Below are 24,690 nucleotides of genomic sequence, written 5' to 3' on the forward strand. Positions count from 1 at the left end.
TCCAGGCCTATTTTTGCCACTTGTTCCTGCCACTTATTTTGCCGCCCCACCGCGCTTCTATCATTACGCAGCTTAATTCGCACACACCTTGACTTTCCCCTCACCGCAACTTACTTTCTTATTTACCAGCATTAACTCCACACTGTACACTATTACATAGCATAGTGGAATCATAGCATATGATCGCCTCATGGCACAACACAATTACCGTTTTATCCAACTTCCACTCCTGACATCAATCCCACTTCCCGCATAACGCGCATGCCGCCTTCATCACCTTCATTTCCGTACGTTCCACTCAGCGCGTCCCTGACGTACACTCCCGGCGAATATACATAGTCTGTCGCTGTACGTCACCATCACACCACTAGCTCCAAACACATCCTTTCTACTAGTATGCTCCACCCACCACGCACAGGGTTCCAATATTGCGCTCTCCATAACGTCTCTAAAAAGAAACCAGAAGCCCTCCGGCACCATTAAAAGCGTATTATTAGTATCAACACCGGAAACTCATTTATGTAAAACGGAGCCGCCAAATTCAAATCGCAGCTAGCGGTCTAGGGCTGATGGAAACTCTGCATCCATATCCAAGAACCCCGCCGCAGCTTTCTTGCGGTGATTTTCAGCATGCTCGCGCCTAGTCTGAGCTGCGCGTAGGTCTATACTCGTGAGATCTAATTCGTGAAGTGCCCGCCGGACATTTTTGGAGATCTGGATGTGTTCGGATGCTGCGCGTGTGTAGCTGGCTTCCATGATTTCGATTTGGGTGAGCTGGGAAGATTATTAGGATTGTAGGGAAGTGTAGGAACGTAAGAGTTACCTCTGCTTCATATTTTGGGCCTAGTTTTTCTTTGAGAGTTGGGCGCCTTGTAAAGGGGGGTAGGAAGGGAGCTGTGGGTGGTCTGGGAATTGAAGCGGGGGGTTCGTCGGGTATGGGTTGTTTGAGAGATTGTGCGGGGGATGATGGTGTAGGGGGTGTTTTGATATGGGTGTTAGGGGAGTGGGAGGGTGGATCAGGAGACCGGTCGCGCATCTTAAAGTCCCCTTCCGCATCTTGGTCAGTCTCTTCCTTGGCTTTTAAGCTTGATGCTGGAGAGCGTGCAGTCATCCGAGACTGGCTCGATTTTGAGATGAACATGATGTAGGTCATCGTTAGGTTCAGCTTTGACACGCGGGAGAGCTAGGAATATTAGCTAGGTGGCTCATCTGGGGCGCGAAAGCGACCGATGTGAGTGCGCTGGGGAAGCCAAGAGACGCGTTTCATCTTGCGTGGGCTCGGGCTTGACATCTCTGGACAAGGAGCGCCTTGATGGGCGGGGACTAGGACTCTGTCGCCTGTCATCACTGTGGTGTTCTGAATAGTGACTTCGAGGCACTGATGGTGGACGGGGAGAAGGCTCATGCTTCACCGGATCTCTCGACGAATGCCGATGAATGCTGCTGTCAGGAGAGGGCGGCCTGCTGTATCGTCGGGGTGAGTATGACCGACGAGGAGACTTCATTGGCGAATACCGCTCCCGAGGACGCTCATTCGAATCTACAAACAAAACAATTAAAAATCAACACTTTCAGATTCAGATGCCATACCTCGACGCGGAGAATACGGCTGTCTATGCCCACTCGCCCTATCATCAAACCTCCGTCTCTCATGATAATTCCTATCATACTCCCGACTCCTTCCCCGAACTCCATTTCCACTTCCATAATCCCTATCTCGTTCCGAATCACGCCCTCGCCAACTCCCTCCCCCATGATACCCATTCCCATTCCCTCTATACGGCGACGCCCGACCCCTACCCCTACCCCGCCCCCTCCCAGGATACTCATCACGCGTAACCCAAGCCCTATCATCCCTCCGATCCGAGGCCCTTCTCATACTATCAGGTTCCCATCCCCTCTCCCTCTCCCCTCTTAGACTAGAACGCTCGTCTCGGTGGTAGTAATCCCGGTGATTGTCATTTCTGGAAGGTGAAGTGTATGTGTCTCTTCCTCGGGGGGATCGGAGTGGGGAGCGGGAAGGGTGGTAGTTTCGGTCTCGTGAGGAATGTCGGTCGCGGTCTCTGTCGTCGCGTCTGGGACGGTAATGGTCTGGTGCGGCCATGGGCACTGGGCGTCCTACATAACGCCTGTCCTCTGTAGGCTCAGGCCAGGTGTTTGGTGTTCTGCTGATATCTGGTTTGGGAGGTAGACCGCTCATGGAATGTTGTATCAAGTACGATGGACTTGTCACTTTGGATTGGATTGGAAAGGTTGGGTAAGCGCCGCGGAGATTGAATTTATGAGTTGGTATTGTCGGACTGCTTGTGGACTTTAGACTTGGTACAGATATCAACGACACTATAGATTTGGCTAGGGGAGACGACCAGACATGCCTGCTGATCTGGTCCCGCTAGCCTCGCCATCCCAAATAGAACGCACGCCTTCTAGAGAGGACGGTATTCCTGAAGACTTGGAAGAAGATCTGAGAGCATTCGGTTGCAAACTCATCCACGAAGCTGGTATATTGCTGAAACAGTACGTCCAGTGCAGCGTCTACAGTCCATTCTCAATTATTGAACTTCTGGACAGGAAACAAGTCGCTGTGGCTACAGCCCAAATTCTGTTCCAGCGGTTCTGGTATGCGACTTCTATGAAACAATTCGGTATCGGGGTGAGTCTTACAACATCAATGTCTTGCTTTAATTTTGGACAGGAACCAATATTCATCACACGTACACAGGACATTGGAATGGGAGCTCTATACCTCGCATCAAAACTAGAAGAATGCCCGCTTCGCATGCGCGACCTCATCAACATATACGACCTCCTCCTCCAACGCACCACACACACCCTCTCCTCCTCCACACCCTCCTCATCACCATCCTTGGCAAAGGGCAAAGATACCTTCAAATACGCCCCCATGTCCTACTTCGGCAACACCTTCTACGACCTCAAAGACGCTTTGGTCGTAGCTGAGATGCAGATCCTCAAGAGACTGGGGTTTAACGTCCATGTAGTGTTGCCGTATGGAACCCTTATAAATTATTTGCGCGTTTTGGGGTTGACGAGTCGGAAGGATGCTTGTGCGAGAGCTTGGGGGTACCTCAACGATGCGTGAGTACAATTCTTCTTATGTTGGACTGCATCACCCTCTGAACGATGGACGGTACATATAGCCTACAAACCCCAGTATACGCATTATACGCAGTCCCAACCATAGTCAGCGCCGCCATCCTCCTCACTTCTCGTCAACTAGACATTTCCTTGCCTTCTTCGCCGCCGAATTGCTGGTGGGACCTCTTTGATGCGCCTTGGGAGGACGTGTGGAGCGTTTGTGGGTGCATTATGCATTTGTATCGGGATAGGACGGGTGAGGATAGGATGAGGGTGTTGAGGTTGGTGAGTAAGAAGGATGTGAGGGGGTGGTTGGAGGAGAATGTGAATGCGGGTGTTGGTGTGAGGACTTGATGCGGACTGTGGTTCCAAGGGGTTTTTCGTCGTGCCAGTCGCAGATCTCGTTGCAGGAGTACGCTCCGAGATGCACTTCTGTGCATCCATCAATTCGTTGGACATCGTGGCATCGGCATCGGTTCCGTGCCACACGACAGCTCAGATCTCAGAAGCGGGCTTCATTTCGTTCGAGGATGCCATGATATACCCAGGGCTTGCTCTTCTTGCCCTTCTTCGTTCCTCCCTGCCCTCCGATTGATCGCCCGTGTACGCTTCATCTCTACATTCGAGAATCCTCCAGTCCCGCCTCGATTAGCGTCACACCCCCTGTATTTGAAGACTTTGTTTCGAATCGATGCATGTTTGAGCTGCATTTCCGTGTCCCAATCGATATCAATTTTGGTCCCGTCTCACTCGTAAGAGGGAGGGGGTGATTGGAGAAGAATGCTCTTGTGCGATCTTGAAGGGTTTGCGAGTCACGCTTCAATCCATGAGGCTTCTAAAGTTCTGGTTCTGGTTCACCAGTCGCAGATCTCGCTGCAGTACGTCCAAGATTGGTTCAGGATGCAACGTCTGTACATCCGTCCGTCAATTTCCTCGGTCATCGTGGTATCGGTCCCCCTACACAACGGCTCGGAAGCGTGTTCGGTCGAGGACGCGCGCAATATATACCCAGGGCTTGTTCTTCTTGCTCGTCTTTGTTTCCCCCATGGAGCCCCTGCATCCGATCGATCGCCCGCGTACGCTTCATCGCTACATTCGAGAATCCTCCAGTTCCGCCTCGATTAGCGTTACACCCCTGTATTTGAAGACTTTGTTTTGAATCGATGCATGTTTTTCAGTCGCAAATCTCGCTGCAGCAGTAGCGTCGAAACTGCATTTCTGTGCGTCCATCAATATCAATTCTGGCAGCATCTGTCCCGTCTCACTCGACGACGTCTCGTTTGGAGTTGGTTTGGACTAGCTTGTGGAAGATGGCCTTGACATCATCTCGCGGAGATACTGTTGGGTGGAGACCTTAACTGGGATGGCTCGACATCATAATCAAAGGAACGACTGCCTAGGGGAAATTAACTCGACATATACTCAGGCCCTCTCCTCCTTCCTTGTGGCCACCTTCATGCCATTCTTTGCTTCCTTCCATAGAGCTCCTCCACTCCGTCACCCGCCCATGCGTGGATGTTCATCCAGATGTTATGAACTCATCCGCACGTCAGTTCTACGTCATTAGCACTCCACACATGTATTTAAGGATTTTGTTTCAAATCATCATCGTATGTTCTAGTGCTCGAGGACCGTCTGGGAATGCTCAGGGGATGCAGGGAGCTCCTTCCAGCGGAACAGTTCATGATTAGCATTGAGTCTTCCCAACCGTATCCGATTGGCAGAACGGCGGTCCATCACTGCCAGCTTTTTTTGGTTTGTTGTCGTGCGTAGCCCGTGTACGCCCACTCCAACCCACTAACCAATCCCGTTGTGGCAGGCTTCTATGGACTTGTGAGTGAGGCTAACTTGATTGGCATATTTCATTGTTCTCGACTCTGGCAGCAATCAATTTGCTGTCGGGCCAACGCGAGATGGAGAAAGAAGTGATGACGGTCGATCGTATGCCGACATCAATGATCTTTTTTTTTTTTTTTTTCCTTTTCCTCGTTGAAGGAAGTCTCGGGAAGGAATAAAAACAAATTTTCATTTCTCATAGCCTATGGTTTGGAACTCAGACAGCTCTGGTACGCACCGAGGATCAGGGAAGTAAATCTATGTCTTCTAGAGCAAAGACACGTCTCCTGATAAGCTGACTTGATCAGCTGCTACTCCGTCGGAAAGGGTTGACAGCTTTGACACTTGTTGTTTCAAACCACCAACACGCCCAGGCCAATTACCGAAAGTATGACTATATACACCGGGGGATGCACTTCCCGGTGAAGGTCACCGCCCATACACCTAAAAGGAGCCAGAACTGCTCATGTGCACGACACTAGCACTGGTAGGGTTGAAATTATTGACCTTCTGCCATCTTGCATATTGACGTCGGTTATGAATTATAGTATCATAAAGCCTACGTCACTCAACAAATCACCGGCAAATTCAACGAGGCATCACAGTGTTCTCGTGGAGTGTGACCAAATATTAATATTCATGTACAGTGCACAGGATCAACAGCCTCGGGTTCGAGCGGCCGCATTGAAGCCCACCCGGAAAGAACGAGTACCGGAGCGCCCGAAGCGGTTTTATTGCTCCAGAAAAGAATGCCGTACGCAGTACTCACATATCCATTCAGGACTTAGCATACTCTCCGTCGACTCGCACCGTGACAGAAAAATGACCAGAGCATTTTGATAATCCCGCGCCCGATTGCCTATCACAAACCGATATCATGGCTGCTCAGAATTTCTCAAGTCCAGAAGGCAGCCGTAAAGCAATGGTCTTCCTGTTTTCCTTGGTCTGTGGTATGTCGAGAACACCCGGGGCCAATTATCTCCTGGAATGTGACTCGGTCTATGGTAATACGTCGAGAACCATCCCGGGGCCAGTTATCTCGCTGGGCAGGGAAGTTCAGAAGGTTTGCAGCCCGCGCGCCACGGTATCGGGCATTCTGACAAATAACCCAGATAAACCCGTCGAGCCTCAAACGCCGAAGAAAGTCGTCCTACCTCCCGTCTCCAGCTGGTATGACCCTGGGAGTACGACACTTTCTAGACGGCCGAGGCGTCTCGAACGTACTTGAAACTTGAAGGTCTAGCTCAATAGGAACTCGCCAGCTCAAATATCACCCAGTATAACGGACACGGCAAATATAGTACTATACAGTATATCTTGGAATGTACTGTACACCATAGGGTGTCGCCCCAACGGACAATAAACAACGATTCAAAAAATAATCACCCATGGCTGAACTGGAATTTCTAACACTGGTGCCGCTGCAAGATGATGGGACCGCCAGAATGAAGCGGCTGACTAAAAAAATATTATTATGGGATAATCGAGGACATGAGATAGTCGTATTCCATCGGCATCGGAGTCATCGTCGTGTTGAGCGACAGTGGACAATATTACTGATGGCGGTGTGATGAGAAACTGTGCTTTGCAAGGTTTCACGCAAATTCACTTGCCGAGGGAGGCAGTTCCGGTCAGAGGTCGATCGCAGCAAAGACTCGGAGCTGAGAACCATGAGCACTTGCAAAAGGTATTATATATGGTTCAGAAATGTGGCAGTGAAGAATACAGACTCGAAAGTCCAGGAAGGATTAAGGCGAGGGTGAACGCAGCAGACAGTCGTGACAACTTTGTTACTCAAAGTTCCGTCAGGAATGTGAATGGAGCTGATAGTGGACTAGCGCTTCCTCTTCCCCCCGCACCGACGAGAAGGCTCCTCGGCCATGGCTGGAGAAAATGGGGAACGAGGCGACAGATGCTGATGAAGATGTACGATCCTACCCGGATCGACGAGGTCGAAGAGCAGGATCCTGGACCACCGCTGGAGAAGCAGGGGGAGGAAGTTTTGACGAGACAACAGATGGTGGTGATGAAGATGCAGGAGGTGATATCGGAAAGTTCTCAATGTTATTCAGGCCCAGTTTGATGATCTGGAAATTTTGGTGATGAGAGACGTCCCTTCCGTTCCTCATTGCATCTCTAATTGCCTTGCGCCACTCTTCAAGGAAGGGACGGCACACTTTAAAGTACGGCGCCGGTTCGTAAGTTGGACTTGTCTGCTGAAAGTCTTCCTTCAATAAACCGCTGGTGTAGATACCAATCCGATCGTCCAATGTCGCAAGGCCGTCGTTCCATCTGCGGGTGTTGACAGAGGGCTGTCCTTCGTCCGTTAATGAGCCCCCGGACCCCCCATATTTAGCGACAAACTCGAGGAAAATGCAAAACAGTGACTCCAGGTCGTCGGAGGTCTTGCGGTCAATCAACTCCGGAGTCGGATTATCCCGCATGAGCTTGAGAAGGCACCAGGATATGCATGGTAAAGTGGCCTTTGAACCGTGATATCAAAAGCGAGCACCACCAAAAATGTCAACCTCGAACTCGCGGTACCATGCAAACCTACTACTCGGCTATTTTCGACGAATTTCGCGTGGTCAAAGTCAAGCAAGTAGCCTTTTCCTTCGTGGATGTCGATATTGTTAGGGCTAATGTCTCCATGTAAAACATTCCGCTCGGTGACCATTGTTTTGTGGGCTACAAGGATTTGTCATTACCAAGAATGTCGACAACCACTGGCACACGACGAACTCACCGACCACAAGGGCAAGAAAAACCTTGACCAGTTCGGCGACGGACGTGAAGCTCGTTAGCGATTCTCCGCATAGGGTCAAAAGTATGCGGCGGTGATTTTGTTGACGGATATCGGCTGATTTGGAAGGTGACCACGAAGGTGGTCACGAATCTTCGACGTGGAGTCACTACACCCATCATACTGGACGTCCCAGTGTCCCACGAGCCGGACGACATTTGAAACACCTTCGACCGCCTTGAGAATCTTTGCTTCATTATCTAGGTTTCTCTCATCTACCCAACAGTCCTTCAGGGCATATACCTTTCTATCCTTGGTTCGAACACCGTAACAAGCGGTTCCGCGCGAAAAAGACCACGACTTTTCCATAAGACTGCGAGGATCCAATACACCTCATTTTTATCGTCAGTTACCCAGCCTATCGCATCCGGGGGCATGTAATTGGCCCCCGCTGGTAGTTCGTCGTGAGCAGAGGTAGAGCAGATGCCGTGAACACAAATATGAATGGTTGTGTCGACACCAAGGCCAGGGGAATCTGCTACCGTCATCGTGTTTGATACATCAATGAAACGTACCGGATCTCCACTGATCGGGACTGGTTCAGTCTCGGACTTACGCTGCTCCCTCCCCGACCTCTTCACCTGACCTCTGAATGCACCAATAAACCTCCGCTGGCCTTGTATGTTCTCCTCCCATGGTAAAATTCCTACAAATAAACCCATCCATTTGTCTCACACTCGGTGATGGACGACGCAAGCGACGACATGGAAGATTTTTTTTTGGTGTTGCTTCATTGTGCTTGGTTTCAGTCTTATCATATTGTTTCGGGACTCGGTAGTATCTTGTGTGATGTAATATTCGGCATGGTCAGATGCGGCGCCCTTTATCCAGGAGTAAAGCAAAATGCACGGGTCTGTTACCGCTTGTCGATCCATGACATAGAATTCCTGTCATAGATTTACGGGAAAGCATGTTATGGATGGGCGGACAATCAACTACACCCAGCAAAAGAAGAGCGACGTCAGCAGGATTCGAACCTACGCCCTCAAAGAGGAACAGATTTCTAATCTGTCGCCGTAACCACTTGGCTATGACGCCGTCGGAAGTTATATATAGCGACACACCAATGACTACATCCTTCAACATGTCCGACGTTTGGCAATTGAACTACATATCCCTTTACCTCCACCGAGGTCTGATTTGTCTTAGACGAACCGCTCAAGGCCCATCGATGGAAGGCCGAAGGGGATCTTTCAAGGCCTTAAGATTCACTGTTCAGTTAACGTTTCAACCTCAAGTAAGCTATCATCAGGTATCGTTTCTTTGACATACAACACCTTCCTCCAGGACCACGACCACTGATCCAGCTGGACATCCCTGCCGTGACCTGCCTCAGCGTCCCCTTCGTTGAACAGCAGTGCACGAACCACTATTACTGCATCGTATCTGACCAACATCTTGGTATCCACGTGCTTTCGCCCCACCATCACCAACCTCAGCAATTAATGGGCGCCGTCGTCTGAGGTATCGCCACAATCGCACTCCTCGGGATGCGCGCTGTCGTTGCAAGCAAGACGAGTTTGATGGGAAATTTCACTCGAATCGCGTCATCTGGCACGCTTCATTAGGTCGACCTCAGAGAACGAGGTCACGCATTTCTTGGTATCGGTGTCGGCTGCGTCACATCCCCTCTCAACTCCCCCTTGCATCGACGTCACGTCCTATGACTCTGATGATGCAGGTTCGCCCTCCCAACCCTTATGGGCAGACGTCGCCCGACCCTTCATGCACTACTGCCTTTCGATTTCATCAAAATTAGCCAGGGCATGACCTGGAACCTTGTTGCCCTGTCGTTCTATAAATCATATATTTTCCATTCCGGCATTCTCAAGGCACAATTCCAGCACACCAAGTTTCTCTTTTTAATAACATCTAACAAGTAGGAGCGAATGTTTTTAATCGAATTATAACAATGGTTGTTGAGGCAACTTTCGCGTCCCACTCTGGTGCATCTCACGTCGTGTTACCGCTGCTCAGCCTGCTGACTCGTGATGCTTATTCTAACATGTGTCTTTGTCGTCATTTTCTGTCATGTATTTCAATCCCTGTGCCCACACCCCGCTAGGAGATTTTCGAGCCCTCCCACGACCCTCGAATATTACGCAGCTTGACATCTCCTGCGTTTATCCCTTCACTCGACTTCCCTGGCAGCCTGGGAAATGCAATGGACGGAGACGAGGATGCGGACGAGGAGATATGGCTGCCTTACTCTTTGCCTGACGCGTCGCTACTTGACAAGAGCGGTTGGCGCAGGTGTCAAGGGGCGCGTATTGTCAGCTGCGTCGGAGGTGCTAGCTTCGGATACGCCCGTTAAGACGCGGATGAGGCTTGTGAGATAGGAGCATCGGTTTGCACTGCGAGAGGTGAGGTAAGGTGCGTGACGGTCTTTAATGCCTTGGCTAATTCTTCGTTAGTTTAGTAGATGTCACAAAGGCACCTCATGATCACCCTTGGGACGCAGTTGTGATAGCAGCCCCACGAGGACACGTATAAACACTGGTAGTCCTTATACGCGCGGGGGTCTCACATCATTTTTTGACCGACTGGGTGTGTGTCTGGCAACGCTAGGCTGCACGTTGCTCGTCGAGCCCTTTAGAGACCAAACTATGATACCAAGACATCATTTTCCCCAAGTACAGCATCCGATTCGTTTTAGTGTTCAAACCGGTTTTGTCGCCACATCTAACTGAGCGAGAACCTCGCGTCAGCTCCTTGGACATCAGAACCGAAACGATCAATAAGATATGTAAAATCAGATCATTCTCGGGTGAAGGTGAAGTAGGTGAATGGAAAGATCGAGTGTACGCCATTTCCGTGGATCTTGCGCGTACACTGCTCGCCGATATCATCCGCTCCGCATATCTGTCCTGCCAGCCGAATATTGGTGGTATAGATGGATGCTTCATGGGCAAAAGAAAGGCTAGGATTTGAAACAAGTGAGCGGATGGTCCCCAAATGGTCGCACTGTGTGAGCTTTTAAGTCGTAGGCCTCTGAGTTCACCGTTGGTGCCTATAGAGCTTTTATCGCTTAACAGAACGTAATGCCAGCGAGTTCATCGGAATTAACTGATGGTCGACTAAGTATAGAAGGAACACAGTCGTCCCTCCTTATTAATAACGCCATGAACTGGAGCACACGACCAATTCATGATGGTGGTTGCAATTGTCAGGGTGCAGTAGACATGAGGTGGTACGCAGGAGGCCGCGGGAGAGGATGGACGCCATTTGATTGAGGAGGAGATGAATTCAGCGGGGGCTGGGCTGGAGGTGTAGCGCAAAGGGGGTTTTGGGAAGCGGGAATCATTAGGTCAGCGGACACTGGGCGTTAGTGGCTTAAAAGGTTAGGCCCCTCATTACTAATCACACAGATACATTGCTCCAATCCCCCTCTATACAGTTCTCCGTAACCTAATGACTCATGCTTATTAAGAGGAATGAATGTCTACAAGGATCCGACTACTGGAGACCAGACTTGATCGAACATCCGTGAAATTCCGATGAGTCAACTTGCTATTGCGTCATCAGTTTTTATGGTTCGTCAGAACCGTTCTGTCGAGCGATAAAAACTCTATAGACGCCAGCGGTGACCTCAGAGCCCTCTTAAAAGCTCACACCGTGCGACCATCAACCGTCGCTGAATCTATGAAAGAAGAGAACAAGCCTTGGAGAATCCGAAGATGATGCAATTCGCAGCGGGTGCCATTCTAGCTGTTGCCCTTACTGCCTTGTCGTTCACGAAAGCATCGTCGCCTGGAGAAGTGGTGTGTTTGCAATTGTAATTCTGCAGCGCTATACTTATCTAATTGTCTTGTAGTATGTTGACCCTCTACTGTACAATGTTGTGGGAGCAAACTACACAAAATGGCGCAACTCGTCCGCTGTTGGCTTCAACCCCACGAATACTTCACCCCCATTCATTCAGGTCTTTGACCCCTCATTTTTCGAAGTCACCGGATCATCTGCCACAATTCGCTCAATTGCTTCGAATCCTGGCTTTGCTTTTGCTCATGAAGCACCCATCTACGTTCCGGATCTCAACGTCGTCTTCTTTGCAAACACTGGTGGTGTCACACTTGGGTACAATGGCTGGTATAACAACAGCGTTGTTAGCATGATCAATATGACAGAAGTCGATACGGCGCTGGCTTCTACAACTGGAGATGTAAACATTCAGGTTCAGACGGTGGGTCGCTTCCGCTCGGTCATTGATGCCTACCCATCTTGACTTTCAGCTCAACCTCTCCGACACTGTCCAAATGGTCAACGGGGGGACAGGCCCATACAAAGGAGACCTTTTGTTTGTCACTGCAGGTCGTGCTTTACTTCCTCCTTCGGTTGTGCGCGTCAATCCCAACTCTCCCTACAACACAACTGTTCTTCTCGACAACTTCTTAGGCAGACAGTTCAACTCGCTCAATGACGTTAAAGTTCTTCCAGGCACGGACATAATATTCTTCACTGATCCTCCGTGAGCAATTGATTGGACGATGGTGTGTGCAATGCTAATAGTAACTTCGGTTTTCCCAGTTACGGGTGGCTTGGTGGTTTCCGCCCTGAACCAATGATGCCTTCGCAAGTTTACCGCTTTGATCCATCCACTGGGCAGGTGAGAGTCATCGCTGATCAGTTTGTGCATCCGAATGGTATTGCGTTCACTCCTGGCGGCAAGACTGCATATATGTAGGTCCAATCTATGTTTCGCCTCTGCGGATAACTCTTACAATAATGCATCAGCACCGACACGGGTGTTGCAGGAGGCTTCCTCGGATCGAACCAAACCCTTCCCGCCACGATGTGAGTTTTCCCGCCGAGCGTGACAGTAATAAAGTACTCAAGCAAACTTTAAAGCTATCAGTTCGACGTTGACCCATCGACCCAGTCGTTCGCGAACCGCAGAGTGTTCGCCTATACTGACTCCGGTGCGCCCGATGGCATTCAGGTCGATAGCAAGGGCAACGTTTATTCCGGTTGCGGTGACGGTTTTCACGTCTGGAATCCCGAAGGCACGCTCATTGGGAAGTTCTATCTAAACGCCACTTCACCTCAACTGGTGTTCACGAAGTCAGGTCTCGTCCTTTTGGAGCAAACGTCAATGTATCTGGTAAACATCCAGGCTCAGGGGATGAACCTAGCCACGTTGTAGCTTTCTGTGTTCCACCGTGCGTGTTATATTAGATGTTCATAGAGGTATGTTAGCGGCGCCTGTGCGCTAACATTGTTTGTTCATAATACTGCTACTACCGGTCACTCAATATTCAATTTCAGTGTATCCTTGTGATTTGTAACCACCAACTTTTGACGAAGAACTTTTGATGTCGACAACCAAGCTTGATCTGAGCCAACCTAATTACATTCAAGAGTTTTTCGAGAGGATATTATCATCCGGCGGGTATGTATTCGTGCTTAAATATTGTGGATGCACTAAAGTGATACATATAAGAGTTAATTTTCAAACACGTGACTGACGCGTCGCGATCGACTCGGTGTATCGCGTACAAATAAAGTTTAAATTGGGAGGTATACAAGTATTTGGCGCTGGCCGTCGCGCATCCCTCAGTCAGTACCGTCATAGCGCATTTTGCAATCTTCACGCCTTCGTATCTGAACCATCATGATCTCCAAAACGCTGTCTCTTGCCGCCCGTGTCACTATCCAAGGTTATCTTACAACCGCGTACTTCAAAGAGCTTGTCATTGATCCCACTTTTCAGGTCATGTCCGAAGCAGATGAGGTCTCCGTTAGCCTTGTTGCATCCAGTGTCTGCTTGTCGACAGCCATCCTTCTTCTAGCATCCGCTGAAGCTGCTCGACGAATCATCAACGACGACGCCCAACGCGTAACATCTCCCAAGAACGATTTCACTGAAGCCAGTGGACCTTTTTCTGGCGACCACGTTGTGGATATCTCAACAACCAACTCGTTACTCGGCCTTCGATATACCACCTCAGCCGTCTTCGTCGTTTGGCGCTCCTACCAAAGGCCTATCGACGATTGATTCCGACACCACCCCCACAGCCCGCGATGAGGACTTAGTCAAGGACATCTTCTCAGACGGTGTTTTAGGCAACACAAGCCTTGAGTTGCGTGGTAACGACAACACTCTCTGCGAGGTAGGAACTTTAGCACAATTTTCCTAACGTTCGTCAACTAACTTGACTGTTTGGGTTTATAGGACGCCTGTTGTAAAGTACATCTTACACAAGATGAAATAACGCACCTTGCACGTCAACGACGATCATGCCATCGACAACCTAATCCAAAGATTCCAATTACTTTCACTCGACGATTGTACTTCCCCATCCTCGACAGTTTTGTCACCTCGCACCCTACACGATGACGCCATCGACAACCAACTCCAAAGCACGGAATCACTTCCTCTCGACGATTGTACTTCCCCGTCATTATCACTTCTGTCTGCCATTGACAATGTACTCCAAGAACGCAACTACTTCCTCTCGACAATTGTACCTCCTCGTCATTAACAGTTTTGCCAACTCAGACCCTGCACGATTACAGCATCGACATCCTAATCCAAAATATGCAAGTGCTTACTCGATGATTGTGCCTCTCAGCCATCAACATGTCTGCCACACACCCTACACGATGACACCATCGACACCCTAATCTGAAAAATGTAAGTTCTCACTCTCGATGAAAGTTGTCCTTCTCAGCCATCAACATGTCCGCCACACACCCTACACGATGATGCCATCTATACGCTGCTCCAAAGATGGACACATTTTCTCTCTATGGTCCCAGTTCTCAGTGGTCGAAGCTTCGGCCACAGTACCCTACACGTCCAATCACGTCATCGACATCCACTCCGAAAAACGCAAGCCCAGCTTCAGCCACAATGCATCCTACGCTATCACACCCATAGACGTCTCACTCCAACAAATGCAAGCCCTTAATCTCGACGGTGGTCTTCTAAGCCTCGGCCGCTCACATTAGTCGCTAAACTCCGCACGACATCTACGAATCCTGACATTTATATTCTTCGATCCGCCTACCACATGGACGAGTTGACTCGCAAGATGAAGGCGCTCTCCCTCTCCAGCAATGGATCTTTCGCACCCTGGCAGAAACCCCCCAATCTTGGTTACGAATCGCACTACTAGTCGACCCTTACTACATTTCTATGTTGGAGGTCCCCCGCGACTAAAACAACCGCGCGTCAAACGACAACAATGGCCTCCTTCGCCACCCACACATACTATGTCGACGCATCCAACACGTCTTCGGTATTAGAGGTCCCCTACGACCAATCTGGATGAAGCTCCGTGGCCTCCTTCGCTGTCCCCTACGACGTCTAGTTGACGGCCACTGCCAGCCCCGCACATACCGATCACCCATTCTATCATAAGTCTTCGATGAGTCTGACGTCCCCTACGACCACATCTCGATGACGCGCCAAACGACACAATGGTCTTCTTGTCCTCTACGACCTGTAGTTATATTCACAAGGTTGAAGACCACTGTCCGCATTCCGATTCCTACACGTATGTCTAGCAGACTAAGTCCCTTCCGGTTTCCTTCACTAGACGAACTACAGAGTTCTTTCGATTTGTTTTCCCCTTCATTGACGGTACGATCATGGACCATCTGTTTAGTTCAATACTCATTTCCGCGATCTATCTTTATTTCATCGATATCGTTCCGCTTCATTTTCGTATATGTACAATTATCTTGCATACGTTCTGAAGGCGAGAAGCTCTTGAGGTTCAGAACATTCGATGAGTACCGTCACCAAGGCAGTGACTATCATATCGCAAGGTTGCTCTACTACGAGTGGAAGAAGTGATCTTCTAGGAAATGCTGATCTCCGAGCGTGGGGGTCTCAAGCTATGAATCATCAAGGTATTAACCCATCACATAGTGACACCATTAATGGTGCAGTATTTCTTGCCGTCTAATATGATCTTATGACAGACCATAAACCTGTGTATTGTAAAACAGTGTAAATGAACACTACCCTCAGAACTTGTGTCAGTGTCTTCCTTCTGTAGTTTCCGAGTCGAGACGAAATCACAGCGGGACCACCACAAGGAGAACAACAAGAAGCTTTCAGGATTTCAGGGTTACATTTCGGATGTAGGACGACTGTCTCCTCCCTAGTAAAGCATTTCACTGGATGGGAAGCAGTCGTTCTGACCTCCTAGGACACTAAGAAGTGCCAGTTGGAGTGAACAAGTTAAGTCAAATAGAGTCAAATACACAAACCAACTTCCGACTACTCATATTATTTTGTTTGCTCACTGAGAATATCTCTGGTAGTATATCGGATAGTACACCCGCCTGTCACGCGGGAGAGCGGGGTTCGATTCCCCGCCAGAGAGATTTTTTCACTTTTTATAATTTGAATGCTCTAAGGAACTAGGTTCTGTCTAGGGACATTACATATTGGCTGTCCATGTTAGATGCTGGTGTATTGTTACTGTTCTGTCGTTAGCCCGGGCATAGGATAGGGCATAGGATAGCTCCAGTGATAGTGGCATAAACCGTGATATATTTGGGCCATCTTAAGTTCCGACCTCAGCCCGAAGGAAAAAGACGATATGTTTCGTATCGTAGCTGGTGTAGGCTTGCCAGCCGTACTGGTTTTCAGAGCTAGTATTGATCCTATATATAGCAAGTGGATAGTAAAATTACATCAGAAAATCAGTCGCTCAGTATCGCCTGTACCACGTTCGCAACTCTCAGCTGGCGGAGGTCGGTATATGTCTGTTGCAACAGTCAGCATGCGGTAAAGGCGTTAGTGGGACAAAACAATAAACCTGGCCGCATCCGACAAAAATAATTGGCTGGCCTGTCACATATGTCATCGAGAGCGCTGCGCCAACCTATGCACGAATGTCAGACGCCATTGTTACGGAAAACATATCACGCACTTTGTCATCCACAGTATCCCACTTTGTTACTAGCATACCGTCTATGCCACGCCCCTTGCCCGAGCCGGATGCAGATGAAAAGTCACGGAGGGCACGGTCGAACTTAGTAAGTTGGTCAACGGCCTCGTTGCCAACGAGCGCCTCGCCGACAAAAATGATTTTATCGGGGTTGTTCGAGGCAACAAGCTGTGAAATTCATCAAAGGACTTAAAGGAACTTCCACCACATATCACGTACCTTGGCAAGTGCGCGCATAAGGGGCTAGCAGAAAACGATCCATCAAGATCGTCACAAATATAGAGCTAGCTTCCGCACCTCGTTGTCTTGCATGCGCCCGGCTGTGTCAATCAACACAACGTCGAAGTCGTTATCTTTGGCTGGGTACAGAGACCTTGAGTTGAAAAATGCACTCGAACACTAAAATCCCTTACCATATGCGATGGCTTCTTTGGCGATGCCCGCAGCATCTTTCCCGTACCCTTTCTCATACAGTTCAACACGGCCTTTGCTATTCGTTGCACCGTTAACGCCAAGCATGGAAAGATTGCGTACATGTACGCGAAGCTGTTCAACGGCGCCGCTCCTAGACATGATGTTCAGAAGAAAGGCAACTTGCACGCTGAGGTTCTCTTACCGGAAAGTGTCACAGGCTGCAATGAGCACTCGCATGCCGTTCTGAATGAGCCAGAAACAGACCTTTGACAAGTTGGTGCTTTTCCCTACGCCATTCACACCGACAAAGGTGATGCTATAAGGCATCCTTTGTTGAGCGGAAGGCAGGGGAGAAGAGAGTTTGGTCCTGATTGACAATAACAGGTCTGTTGAGGTCTTTGGCGTTAGAATACGCGTGAGCGAAGACGAGAGTGCCGTCCGAACAGCGTTACTGGTGGCTGAGACTGCGTCAGAGCACGACTCGTAGATATGCAAGACACGGCATACTTTGGAAACCTCCAACTTTCTTCCCAACAAGACTCTCTCCGACACCTTCGCACACTTTGTCCGCAATTTCCATTGCGACATTTTTCTTCATGAGGTGTTGCTTCATCCCTTCCAGCACAGGCTTTAGATCCTGTTCAGTTAACACTTTGGAGCCTGTCAGACGGGCGAACAAAGAACTCATGGCGCCCAATGAGCCTGATGGCTGCTTTGCGCCCTCGTTCTTCAAAGCACGGGTGATAGCGTCGTCCCCTGCAGCAAAGTCCCAATCCTTAACCTCATACAGGCCATCCCTTGTCCTAGTTCCGAGAGAAGCTTTGTCTACGAGGGCTTGCAAGTCATGCGATAAATGGCCATTTGGGCTGGAATCAGGCTTGTCGGTGCTAAAGTCCAAAGAGGCCATTTCTGTTTCTGACGGGGCTGATTCACCCCATTTCCGCTGCGCCTTGCCTTTCGTCTTCTTGCTCGTCGATTCGGAGCTACTATAATGTAAAACATTGGTTTGAAATCAAACCATTTGCGCACTCACTCTGAAACTGGCATGCTGTCCCAGCCACTTCCTGACTCCACCTTCGCCACACCTCGTCCCCCTCCTCTCCGGCCACCACGGCCGCGTAATCTATTCTTGAGCGCTTGGACGTTCCGAGCTATTTGCTGCTCATCCTGCACTGCAATCGAAGATTCGGATGGAACTGATGGTCGCTTAAGTATATATCCGTGACGTAGTGCATGAAAAATTTACCTGTGCTGAGGTCATCAGAAGGAGGACTGGGGTCAGGCAGAGCTGGAGCCACTGGTCTGTAGCGAGACTTCCGCTCCTGCAGGCTTGGAGTGAGCAGGAACGGCATATGTACTTGGGGAAGAGCGCACTTGAGCAGCTTTTTCTGCAAAGCCCTTCACGAGCTTGTCGAAGACATCATCCCAGCCTTCAAATGCTTTTGCAAAGTTCCACGTCTTCGGAGAGTCGCGCGCAGCAGCTGACTTGCCGCTTTTGACTGCGTGTAGTGAAGCGACAAAAGTAGCCAAGAATGGCTCGAATAACTTGATAAACAGTGCTTTTAGAGCAGCCAGCAGGTCGTCCACGTAAGTGAGTTGGAGGATGCGGTGGTAGGCAACCTGCATTTGTGAACGTCGACCGAGTTACTCCAGTAGCATGGACTCCCGACGTACCACAAAAATAAGCTCTAAATCATTGAAGAACGTCCACTTCACTGCGTATCCATCCTTCTCGTATTTCTCCTCAGCTGTTCGGCCCTCGATTAATGCTTCACGTATGAGAGAGTTCACGGGAGACGATGGGGAAGAAGCTAAGTGAGATGCCTCTGGGGTGAAGGAGCGTGACCATAATACGATGCCTCCTATAGCTAATAGTGAGTTCTGGCTCTCTAGAAATGATAACCGGACCGACCTTTGTGTGAGATTGAGCAGTGGTCCAACATGGTCGACTAGATAGAACACTTACTCCTTCCCAAAACACTGCATCATATGCTGATTACATAAGTGACACGAATTGAGCATCTCAATTATCATGATGTCCATGAAGTTTCGAAGCCTTGGCCAGCTTAACTGATCGCGACAATAGCCCGGAACATTGTTTTCTTCTGAGGTGCAGGTTCACATTCCGATGCAACCAAACGGCGGAGAACAACCAACTTGGTCTGTTTTTCTGGTCGACTAGTACTGCCCGTGCCTGTCCACAATACGCGTCGTGGTCAGGATGTTTTCAGGTGAGCGACGAATCGTCCTGAAGTTGTCAAGAGTCGCAGTGCCGGAAAGACCTTTGACAGCGGGGATTCTGACTACATTGAGGCTATCTCGGCGACCTGGTGCGCGCATTCCCAGAGTTGATTTCTTGATCCAGCTTAGACCGTGCTCAGGCTCAACGTCTCGGCCGGGTCGGAAACACAGACCAGTTGGCACCCTAAGCACTGGTGGTTTCTGAGACCGGCAGTTGTTGTATGATTGGTCTATGCAAATGCTAGCGTGTCGAGCATAGGTAAGTTCACTCGTTTCCCCACAGGAACTATCAGGTCCTTCTCTTGCATGCACTGATTACAACACGCAGAAATTTAGATCAGCAAGCCCGGTGATAAATGACAGGCGGATGGCACCTGAGGGTGCAGTAGGTGAGGTACCGTTGTCATGATAAGACGGTGCTAGGCGCTGATGCAGTGCCGCTTCAGATCCATTATTGGCTTTCTCTGTGCGACGCGCTGCCATTTGGGAACGTGTAAGTGATATCCATGGGTTCTTTGCATAGGCCGGACTCGTGCAACAATCCATTTTTGGAATACCTCCTTCGTGATTCTGCATATTGATCGAATCGCGAGGCAGTCGGGGAAGATGGGATATAGAAAGTTGCCCGACTTTATGAACATCACCATTGTATGGTCATAAGGCGGCGATTACTCCTTTAAATTGATCACCATTTCACTATGACCATACGATGGGAGATGAAGGGGCAAGTAATACAATCCCAGCGGGAAAAGCTTGAGCTAGAAAGAGTTACCAGGGCTGGAGATTGCTTTGAGTGCCTAGTTCAGTGGCACTCATATTACCATCACTGCTAGTATGGGAAACGACGACAATAGTGTCTCGATATTCAGGAAGAAGGAAGCTAGACTCAGCTGCAGATGCAAAAGGGATCCTGCTGTCTCACCGCCGGGTGCGAAGACTGCTCTCACAAGTACAAGTTTGTACCAGAGATTCGGAATGTGCAAACGCGAGGAATACTTATCAACGAGCGTAGGTGCTATGATATACTGGGAGTTGGCGACACGCTGGCGACAGACGCTGGAGAACGGGAGAAGAACGTGCACGATCTCCAGAGTCAAATAGGTTTGATTACTAGTACGTATATCCTCGGTCGATAACGTCGATTACTACCATGTACTAGTATCAGCAATACGACTCAAGTTACAGTTCAATAAGCATATGCAGGGAATATCCATCACCTAATAATAAATTACTACCTCCTTCCAACATCCACACTACGTCGTACAGGTATCAACGGGGGTAAAGCCTGTGCATCCGCAGCAGATGCTGGCCGTCGTCGCGAAATCGGGGCAACAGAGAGCTTCCACAGATCTGTATACGCATTCGGTACGGTCTCTGCGGTACGTGAATGCTCCATGGGGTATGTGTTTTGCGTCAATGATGAGTAGCCAGTATCGGCTGTAACAGAAAGTGGAGATTGGGATCTAAGGTCTTTGCGAGTATCGAATCTCCCTGAATCACGAGACCAGAGCTCTTGTGAGCTACCGATGCTAGATACCCTGGGCGCTGCATGACTCATGGAATCATTTGAATCTTGTTGGACTGGGTATCGAAGAGGCTGCAGCGGCTTCTCTAAACTGAAACGCACAGATTGCGTATCTGAGCCCATCGTCGTATCTGGGAGCTTGATATCCGACATTACAGGACTCGTGTGATACGAATCTCGTCTTAGTGGCAAAGGGACATGATGGGTTGGCGCAGAGGGAACGATTTCCATGCCGGAATCTAGTCGGAGGACAGGCATTTCTCCACGTTTTATGGTCTCTGCGAACTCTGAGGAGGGTGCGATGTGTCTTCTTCGTCGAGCACGACGGAAGAGGATGAGGCCGAGAATGAGCAACGCTAGGACGACAACTCCTCCGACTACACCGCCTGCAATGGCGCCGGCATTGGTGGAGGTAGTTGTTAGAGAGCTGTTCGTTGCTGTCGATGATGATGCTGCTACGGCTACTGATGTAGATGGGTCAGTGGAATTCGGGGTTGGTGTGGATGTGGTATCGGACATTGTAATCGCAGTGTTGGTGGAAGATGTCGCAGAATAGAAGCCACTGGTGTCAGCGGTTGTATCAGTAGAGCCGCTGCTGACGGAGGTTGAAGAAAGCAGAGTCGGCGGAGATTGTAGAAGTAGGCTCGGTGGTGGGTTGAGAAGAAGAACCGGTAGTGTCGGGGTATGGAGTGGAGGTGAGGTTCGGAGAATCGTTTGTTGGAGTAATATGTTCTTTACCCATATGTTACTGCAGAGTCGACGATGAGAGGTTACTAGCGCGCGGGTTGTTATCTACGAAGGCACTGCTGTAAAAAGGTATCCATAAACCTGAATGGTCAAAACACAGTCTTGGCAACACTCACAAGAGACGAAGACCTGCAGGCCGAGCGGGTACTGCCCTGCATCCAGGTTCAGAAGACAATGGGAGCAAGAAGAAGAACCTGCACTCCAGGGCAATCAAAAATAAGCAGGAGCAAGCGCTAAAGGGAGAGTAAGTGACCCCACTTGACATGTGAGGGTACATCACCTTTATCCAAGGCTGTGCGATCAAGATGCGAGGAGGCCGGCACGCTGCCTGCATTTGTTAGAAACTACATCAGATTCAGGGAGATAGGACCTTAGAGTACTTAAAAATATAATCTCTGTTAAAGCTCCGCGACCAACATCAGTTTGGCGGTGTGACGTCTACTCACCGAGTGACCGACCTGACATATGCGGCTCCTTTTACGTTCCATCGCATTCCGTAGTCGTACTACCCGCGCTTTCTCATCTACTGTTTCAGTGCTCAGCAAAATGAAGGTCGTTCCAGTCCTCGTCAGCGCAGATAACTATGCGTACCTCATCATCGATGAACCGAGCAAGAAGGCGGCAGTGGTTGATGTATTTAATGTGGAGAAAGTTCGGGCAGTAGCTGAACAGGAAGGTGTGAGCATCGTTGCTGGGATCACGACACATCACCATCACGATCATAGCGGAGGAAACAAGGCATGTCATTCCCAACATTAATATATGTGTGTCGGTGTCTAACGTTTTGTTACGTCGGCCTGATAGACATTTGTGGGTAACGTGCAAATACAGTATTGATGTCGTATTGACGCTCGTTCCAAAGGTTTCTACGTATCCTAGTATCCCCACTTATGGCGGCTTTGATGTCCCTGCCAAAACTAACCTCGTCGAAGACGGAGACAAATTCACCATTGGTGACAATATCCACGTTCGGTGGGTCCATAACTACCCCTGAAAGTTTCATACGTTGACCATTCCACGGGACCGCAACAGATGCCTGGCAACTCCGTGCCATACGAAGGATTCCATCTGCTATCATGTCACGGACTCCTCTAACAAGTCCCAGTCTGGTGGGGTGTTTACAGGTGACACCCTCTTCCAAGGTATGTCTATCCTAGTCCCGTAACTCTTCGCATTCTTGATACCGCCTCAGGTGGCTGCGGCCGTTTCTTTGAGGGCACGGGAGAGCAAATGCGTGCCTCCCTTTCCAAACTGGCGACGCTCCCAGACGACACGATCGTATACAACGGTCATGAATACACCGCTGGTAATATTGCATTCGCCAAGTCTGTCGAACCCGAAAACCCGGCTATCAACCGACTTGCCAAGCTTGCACAGGAGAATAAGGTGACTACTGGTCTGTCGACTATCGGTGATGAGAAGGAGTGGAATGTGTTCATGCGGCTGGATAAAGCTGCCATAAAGTATGCTGTGTTCGGTATTCATAGCCGTGATGCTGATCTTGCTGTCACAGACAGGCTACCGGTGAAGAGGAACCCAGTGCTGTCATGACTAAGTTGCGCGAGCTGAAAAACAACTTTAGGGGGTGAGGAGGTACGTTCTGCAATTTAATTCAGCCAGGTCGACTAATAAATGCGGTATAGAACAAGGCTTTAGCGCGGGTAGAAAGAACAGCAAAGTCCAGTCTTATTGATTATTCACCTTCACTGGCTGAGAAGAACTTCTACGAATGTATTGATTAATCATCATATAGCATTCCAAAGCAATAGCACATCAGGAAATGAGAGGCATTATCTATCATGATCTCATAAACATACATGAGAGAGTGTAACATCCAATTAACTCATTCCGACGAGTTTCAGCACCGCTGATCGGGCATAAGGGATGTATGAGAGGTTGTACCAGGTGTAGGCGAGGTATTCGACGATAACAAAAACTGATGAGATCAAAACATCAGCAATCGGCAACTTCCAAAGTTTGTAGGGACTCACTAATGCACAATACCTGTAAGATGCGAGTTAGCGTGGTCTAGGCACACGATAGGGGGTACGAACCTCGTTTCCGATTACGAAGGCACCGATGAAGACGAGACCTATTGAGCCAATGAAGACGATGGTGGCGATGAGCCGTACGGGTTTGAACATCTATAAAGAAGGTAATTGTGTGGTATAATACTTGAAGGACATAAAACGTACGAGCTTGATTTGCGAGGCGAACTATTAGGATGATCGATCAGTCTCTCTATCGTGTCAGTAAGGTGGGCCAACTCACCCCGATGACGAACCCAGTGCCGACGAGCGATACCAGAATTCCAATAGTGTACAGAACTTTACAAAGAGGTGGTCATAAACGTACTCAGAACAGTCTGGGAGAACTCACCTGCAAAACTACCCAACTGGCCCAAGAAAAGCAATACGCTGCCTAGTAAACTTAGGGCAAACCCTAAGATGAGACTGCGGAATGTTCAGCCACGCATGTTCGGCTCTGCGTTAAAAGAACAAAACGCGCACCAGCCAATAAAGCCGTATAATCTCTGCGTGCGAGTGAGGCCGAGAAATTTGAAAGCAGAGTCCCCCTCAAAGAACTGGGTCTCGGGGATGATGCCGCCTGCGGTTTCGAGGTTGAACCATCCTTTAGACGGCATTGTGAATCAGGGTGCGTTATGAAAGTGTATTTAGTGGTCGTGTATCGTCTTGTGAGCTGGTGCAAGCTAGACAAGAATTTCGAAGTTGAGGGGAAGGGCGTCTTGCAAGTACAGACGTGACGCGCGACGGTGACAATGACAGTTGATGTGGCAGCTTTCCCACGCTTACTGCAGCTCATGGCAGGCCCAGACAAGGGCGAGTCCAGGCTTCTGCTAAAGTACGATGACGGCTTGATGTAACGGCTGCCATCGATTGTCGAACACGGCGGTCTCTGAGCAGGTATGTAATACTAAATTTGAGACAAGCAACCAGTCTGGCTAACAGGCAATGTGCTACATATCTAGAACGATTTTTAGGTCTCGGCAGAACTTGAAGGGGTCCTGCACCAACAACAATATTATGTTGCGTGAACATTACCGTCTCTGAGCAGGGGACTAGTTTGGCATTAAACCTCAACTTCATCTATATTATATCTTC

The 24,690-nt window shown here is 49.3% G+C and overlaps 10 protein-coding genes and 2 non-coding genes across 12 annotated transcripts; 5 read left to right on the top strand and 7 right to left on the bottom strand.

Moving 5' to 3' along the window:
• Positions 1 to 552: 552 nt before the first annotated feature.
• On the bottom strand, positions 553 to 1,176 carry EDB91DRAFT_1312291 (uncharacterized protein; the record flags this gene model as incomplete). The annotated part of the gene is made up of 2 exons (XM_041325122.1): positions 824 to 1,176; positions 553 to 774 (listed from the first exon to the last, which is right to left on the bottom strand). Exons 1-2 carry the CDS (start codon positions 1,151 to 1,153, stop codon positions 553 to 555), a joined length of 552 nt encoding a protein of 183 aa, XP_041181039.1. The 5' UTR covers positions 1,154 to 1,176.
• On the bottom strand, positions 868 to 2,277 carry EDB91DRAFT_830086 (uncharacterized protein). The gene is made up of 2 exons (XM_041328533.1): positions 1,591 to 2,277; positions 868 to 1,540 (listed from the first exon to the last, which is right to left on the bottom strand). Exons 1-2 carry the CDS (start codon positions 2,198 to 2,200, stop codon positions 1,206 to 1,208), a joined length of 945 nt encoding a protein of 314 aa, XP_041181040.1. The 5' UTR covers positions 2,201 to 2,277; the 3' UTR covers positions 868 to 1,205.
• Position 2,278: 1 nt separating this feature from the next.
• EDB91DRAFT_830181 (cyclin-like protein) lies at positions 2,279 to 3,663 on the top strand. The gene is made up of 3 exons (XM_041328534.1): positions 2,279 to 2,517; positions 2,572 to 3,096; positions 3,159 to 3,663. Exons 1-3 carry the CDS (start codon positions 2,372 to 2,374, stop codon positions 3,448 to 3,450), a joined length of 963 nt encoding a protein of 320 aa, XP_041181041.1. The 5' UTR covers positions 2,279 to 2,371; the 3' UTR covers positions 3,451 to 3,663.
• A 3,203-nt stretch (positions 3,664 to 6,866) lies between these two features.
• On the bottom strand, positions 6,867 to 8,223 carry EDB91DRAFT_1079130 (uncharacterized protein; the record flags this gene model as incomplete). The annotated part of the gene is made up of 5 exons (XM_041315095.1): positions 6,867 to 7,415; positions 7,490 to 7,620; positions 7,679 to 7,741; positions 7,810 to 7,987; positions 8,068 to 8,223. 5 exons carry the CDS (start codon positions 8,221 to 8,223, stop codon positions 6,867 to 6,869), a joined length of 1,077 nt encoding a protein of 358 aa, XP_041181042.1.
• Positions 8,224 to 8,691: 468 nt separating this feature from the next.
• EDB91DRAFT_t45 lies at positions 8,692 to 8,773 on the bottom strand. Its single transcript has one exon. It is a non-coding gene; the product is annotated as a tRNA-Ser (tRNA).
• Positions 8,774 to 11,106: 2,333 nt separating this feature from the next.
• On the top strand, positions 11,107 to 13,131 carry EDB91DRAFT_1112079 (uncharacterized protein). The gene is made up of 6 exons (XM_041317788.1): positions 11,107 to 11,496; positions 11,550 to 11,918; positions 11,968 to 12,203; positions 12,263 to 12,415; positions 12,470 to 12,529; positions 12,584 to 13,131. The coding sequence occupies exons 1-6, from the start codon at positions 11,413 to 11,415 to the stop codon at positions 12,876 to 12,878; spliced, it is 1,197 nt and encodes a 398-aa protein (XP_041181043.1). The 5' UTR covers positions 11,107 to 11,412; the 3' UTR covers positions 12,879 to 13,131.
• Positions 13,132 to 13,326: 195 nt separating this feature from the next.
• On the top strand, positions 13,327 to 13,819 carry EDB91DRAFT_830313 (uncharacterized protein). The gene is made up of 2 exons (XM_041328535.1): positions 13,327 to 13,392; positions 13,446 to 13,819. The coding sequence occupies exon 2, from the start codon at positions 13,449 to 13,451 to the stop codon at positions 13,728 to 13,730; it is 282 nt and encodes a 93-aa protein (XP_041181044.1). The 5' UTR covers positions 13,327 to 13,392; positions 13,446 to 13,448; the 3' UTR covers positions 13,731 to 13,819.
• Positions 13,820 to 15,999: 2,180 nt separating this feature from the next.
• On the top strand, positions 16,000 to 16,071 carry EDB91DRAFT_t43. Its single transcript has one exon. It is a non-coding gene; the product is annotated as a tRNA-Asp (tRNA).
• Positions 16,072 to 16,078: 7 nt separating this feature from the next.
• EDB91DRAFT_1112091 (SRP54-type protein) lies at positions 16,079 to 19,002 on the bottom strand. The gene is given in 14 exon segments (XM_041317789.1): positions 16,079 to 16,326; positions 16,337 to 16,456; positions 16,510 to 16,575; positions 16,624 to 16,809; positions 16,861 to 16,884; positions 16,939 to 17,000; positions 17,055 to 17,206; positions 17,258 to 17,513; positions 17,563 to 18,038; positions 18,089 to 18,251; positions 18,302 to 18,377; positions 18,430 to 18,675; positions 18,730 to 18,917; positions 18,968 to 19,002. 13 exon segments carry the CDS (start codon positions 18,996 to 18,998, stop codon positions 16,394 to 16,396), a joined length of 1,989 nt encoding a protein of 662 aa, XP_041181045.1. The 5' UTR covers positions 18,999 to 19,002; the 3' UTR covers positions 16,079 to 16,326; positions 16,337 to 16,393.
• Positions 19,003 to 20,462: 1,460 nt separating this feature from the next.
• EDB91DRAFT_830523 (uncharacterized protein) lies at positions 20,463 to 21,684 on the bottom strand. The gene has a single exon (XM_041328536.1). It carries the CDS (start codon positions 21,338 to 21,340, stop codon positions 20,528 to 20,530), a length of 813 nt encoding a protein of 270 aa, XP_041181046.1. The 5' UTR covers positions 21,341 to 21,684; the 3' UTR covers positions 20,463 to 20,527.
• Positions 21,685 to 21,866: 182 nt separating this feature from the next.
• EDB91DRAFT_1112106 (beta-lactamase-like protein) lies at positions 21,867 to 23,300 on the top strand. The gene is made up of 7 exons (XM_041317790.1): positions 21,867 to 21,891; positions 21,944 to 22,310; positions 22,501 to 22,540; positions 22,601 to 22,710; positions 22,761 to 23,031; positions 23,082 to 23,161; positions 23,212 to 23,300. Exons 2-6 carry the CDS (start codon positions 22,034 to 22,036, stop codon positions 23,155 to 23,157), a joined length of 774 nt encoding a protein of 257 aa, XP_041181047.1. The 5' UTR covers positions 21,867 to 21,891; positions 21,944 to 22,033; the 3' UTR covers positions 23,158 to 23,161; positions 23,212 to 23,300.
• A 1-nt stretch (position 23,301) lies between these two features.
• Positions 23,302 to 24,390, bottom strand: EDB91DRAFT_1334438 (SFT2-domain-containing protein). The gene is made up of 7 exons (XM_041325448.1): positions 24,079 to 24,390; positions 23,948 to 24,021; positions 23,840 to 23,895; positions 23,764 to 23,784; positions 23,623 to 23,712; positions 23,560 to 23,572; positions 23,302 to 23,504 (listed from the first exon to the last, which is right to left on the bottom strand). Exons 1-7 carry the CDS (start codon positions 24,210 to 24,212, stop codon positions 23,407 to 23,409), a joined length of 486 nt encoding a protein of 161 aa, XP_041181048.1. The 5' UTR covers positions 24,213 to 24,390; the 3' UTR covers positions 23,302 to 23,406.
• Between the last annotated feature and the right edge of the window lie 300 nt (positions 24,391 to 24,690).

Source organism: Suillus paluster (genome assembly GCF_016628075.1).
Source record: "Suillus paluster strain FC165 chromosome Unknown EDB91scaffold_8, whole genome shotgun sequence".
Classification (NCBI taxonomy): Eukaryota; Fungi; Basidiomycota; class Agaricomycetes; order Boletales; family Suillaceae; genus Suillus; species Suillus paluster.

Bases quoted from the DNA above. Each gene is read 5' to 3' on its own strand.
- EDB91DRAFT_830086 (XM_041328533.1), bottom strand. From the start codon at position 2,200: ATGAGCGGTCTACCTCCCAAACCAGATATCAGCAGAACACCAAACACC. The intron at 1,541-1,590 runs GTATGGCATCTG...TTTTGTTTGTAG, and splicing joins GCCGTATTCTCCGCGTCGAG to ATTCGAATGAGCGTCCTCGG.
- EDB91DRAFT_830181 (XM_041328534.1), top strand. From the start codon at position 2,372: ATGCCTGCTGATCTGGTCCCGCTAGCCTCGCCATCCCAAATAGAACGC. The intron at 2,518-2,571 runs GTACGTCCAGTG...ACTTCTGGACAG, and splicing joins GCTGGTATATTGCTGAAACA to GAAACAAGTCGCTGTGGCTA. The intron at 3,097-3,158 runs GTGAGTACAATT...CGGTACATATAG, and splicing joins TGGGGGTACCTCAACGATGC to CCTACAAACCCCAGTATACG.
- EDB91DRAFT_1112079 (XM_041317788.1), top strand. From the start codon at position 11,413: ATGATGCAATTCGCAGCGGGTGCCATTCTAGCTGTTGCCCTTACTGCC. The intron at 11,497-11,549 runs GTGTGTTTGCAA...ATTGTCTTGTAG, and splicing joins CATCGTCGCCTGGAGAAGTG to TATGTTGACCCTCTACTGTA. The intron at 12,530-12,583 runs GTGAGTTTTCCC...CAAACTTTAAAG, and splicing joins CAAACCCTTCCCGCCACGAT to CTATCAGTTCGACGTTGACC.
- EDB91DRAFT_830313 (XM_041328535.1), top strand. From the start codon at position 13,449: ATGTCCGAAGCAGATGAGGTCTCCGTTAGCCTTGTTGCATCCAGTGTC.
- EDB91DRAFT_1112091 (XM_041317789.1), bottom strand. From the start codon at position 18,998: ATGTTGGACCACTGCTCAATCTCACACAAAG. The intron at 18,918-18,967 runs GTCGGTCCGGTT...TATTAGCTATAG, and splicing joins CTGCTCAATCTCACACAAAG to GAGGCATCGTATTATGGTCA. The intron at 17,207-17,257 runs GTAAGAGAACCT...CATCATGTCTAG, and splicing joins GCAGCCTGTGACACTTTCCG to GAGCGGCGCCGTTGAACAGC.
- EDB91DRAFT_830523 (XM_041328536.1), bottom strand. From the start codon at position 21,340: ATGTCCGATACCACATCCACACCAACCCCGAATTCCACTGACCCATCT.
- EDB91DRAFT_1112106 (XM_041317790.1), top strand. From the start codon at position 22,034: ATGCGGCTCCTTTTACGTTCCATCGCATTCCGTAGTCGTACTACCCGC. The intron at 22,711-22,760 runs GTATGTCTATCC...ATACCGCCTCAG, and splicing joins AGGTGACACCCTCTTCCAAG to GTGGCTGCGGCCGTTTCTTT. The intron at 23,032-23,081 runs GTATGCTGTGTT...TTGCTGTCACAG, and splicing joins CTGGATAAAGCTGCCATAAA to ACAGGCTACCGGTGAAGAGG.
- EDB91DRAFT_1334438 (XM_041325448.1), bottom strand. From the start codon at position 24,212: ATGCCGTCTAAAGGATGGTTCAACCTCGAAACCGCAGGCGGCATCATC. The intron at 23,785-23,839 runs GTGAGTTGGCCC...TCATCCTAATAG, and splicing joins GCACTGGGTTCGTCATCGGG to TTCGCCTCGCAAATCAAGCT. The intron at 23,713-23,763 runs GTACGTTTTATG...CCTTCTTTATAG, and splicing joins TCGCCTCGCAAATCAAGCTC to ATGTTCAAACCCGTACGGCT.